This window comes from Opisthorchis viverrini (genome assembly GCF_000715545.1).
Source record: "Opisthorchis viverrini unplaced genomic scaffold opera_v5_5979, whole genome shotgun sequence".
Lineage (NCBI taxonomy): Eukaryota > Metazoa > Platyhelminthes > Trematoda > Opisthorchiida > Opisthorchiidae > Opisthorchis > Opisthorchis viverrini.
The window spans coordinates 1-769 of record NW_008759050.1 but is presented as its reverse complement, the minus strand read 5'-3'; the positions used below and the strand labels follow the sequence as shown (position 1 = coordinate 769).

Here is a 769-nt window from a genome sequence, read left to right as displayed (position 1 = left end):
CTGTGTGATTTTCTTTTTTTTCGAAGTATCTACTAGATTTGTTCCTGTTCAGTGGGGACTGCTCACCTCGAGTGCGTGCAGCCACTTGATAGCATCGCCGTCTGATTCGCAAACCGGTTTTGAGTGTTGCAGTTGGTGATTTCGGCTTTTGTTCTTGTTTCCGGCGCGATCCGGTGCTCCTTCGTGATCTGAATTCGATTTTTCAAACCTCCTCAGAGAGCTGTTTCCCCCAAGGTGATAATCAAACGTCCATCGTTTTTTGTCACCGCTTCTAGCTTGTGCGCCAGTCGGTGTTTCAGCACTCATAGTTGTGCTAATTGACACAACTTGCTTGACCTTTGCTGATCTGATTGGAAACCATCTTGCCTGGATCAATGCTTGCACTGTACTGCTGAGAGGATCGTTTATCATTCGATGTAAACGCGGGCTATTAAAAGAAAGTGATGTGAGCCAGCGAGACGGCAGGAGTCTTCAACCGTTGAAGGTCCGTGCTAATAACTGATGTCCGTGCGCGTCAGAACAGTGTTGTGAATTTGCCCGGTTACTCTAGTAACCCCTCCTAAGAGACTGAATCCTGTCGTGGTGTACCTCAGAAACTCCGTAACCTACCCTGTATAGGACCAACAAAGTCCAAGCAATCTCTCCTACAAGGATAGGAGTATGACCAATACAGGTCTAAGGTTGGTGTCTTGTTTCCTGAAAATTGGCGAACAATATAGTGTTGCACCGACCACCGCAGTCTTATAATCAGGATCTTAAGTGCTTCAAA

At 46.4% G+C, this 769-nt stretch overlaps 1 protein-coding gene across 1 annotated transcript; it reads right to left on the bottom strand.

The window, feature by feature from the left end:
* Window positions 1-48: 48 nt before the first annotated feature.
* Window positions 49-306, bottom strand: T265_12318 (hypothetical protein; the record flags this gene model as incomplete). The annotated part of the gene is made up of 1 exon (XM_009179688.1): window positions 49-306. One exon carries the CDS (start codon window positions 304-306, stop codon window positions 49-51), a length of 258 nt encoding a protein of 85 aa, XP_009177952.1.
* Window positions 307-769: the final 463 nt, after the last annotated feature.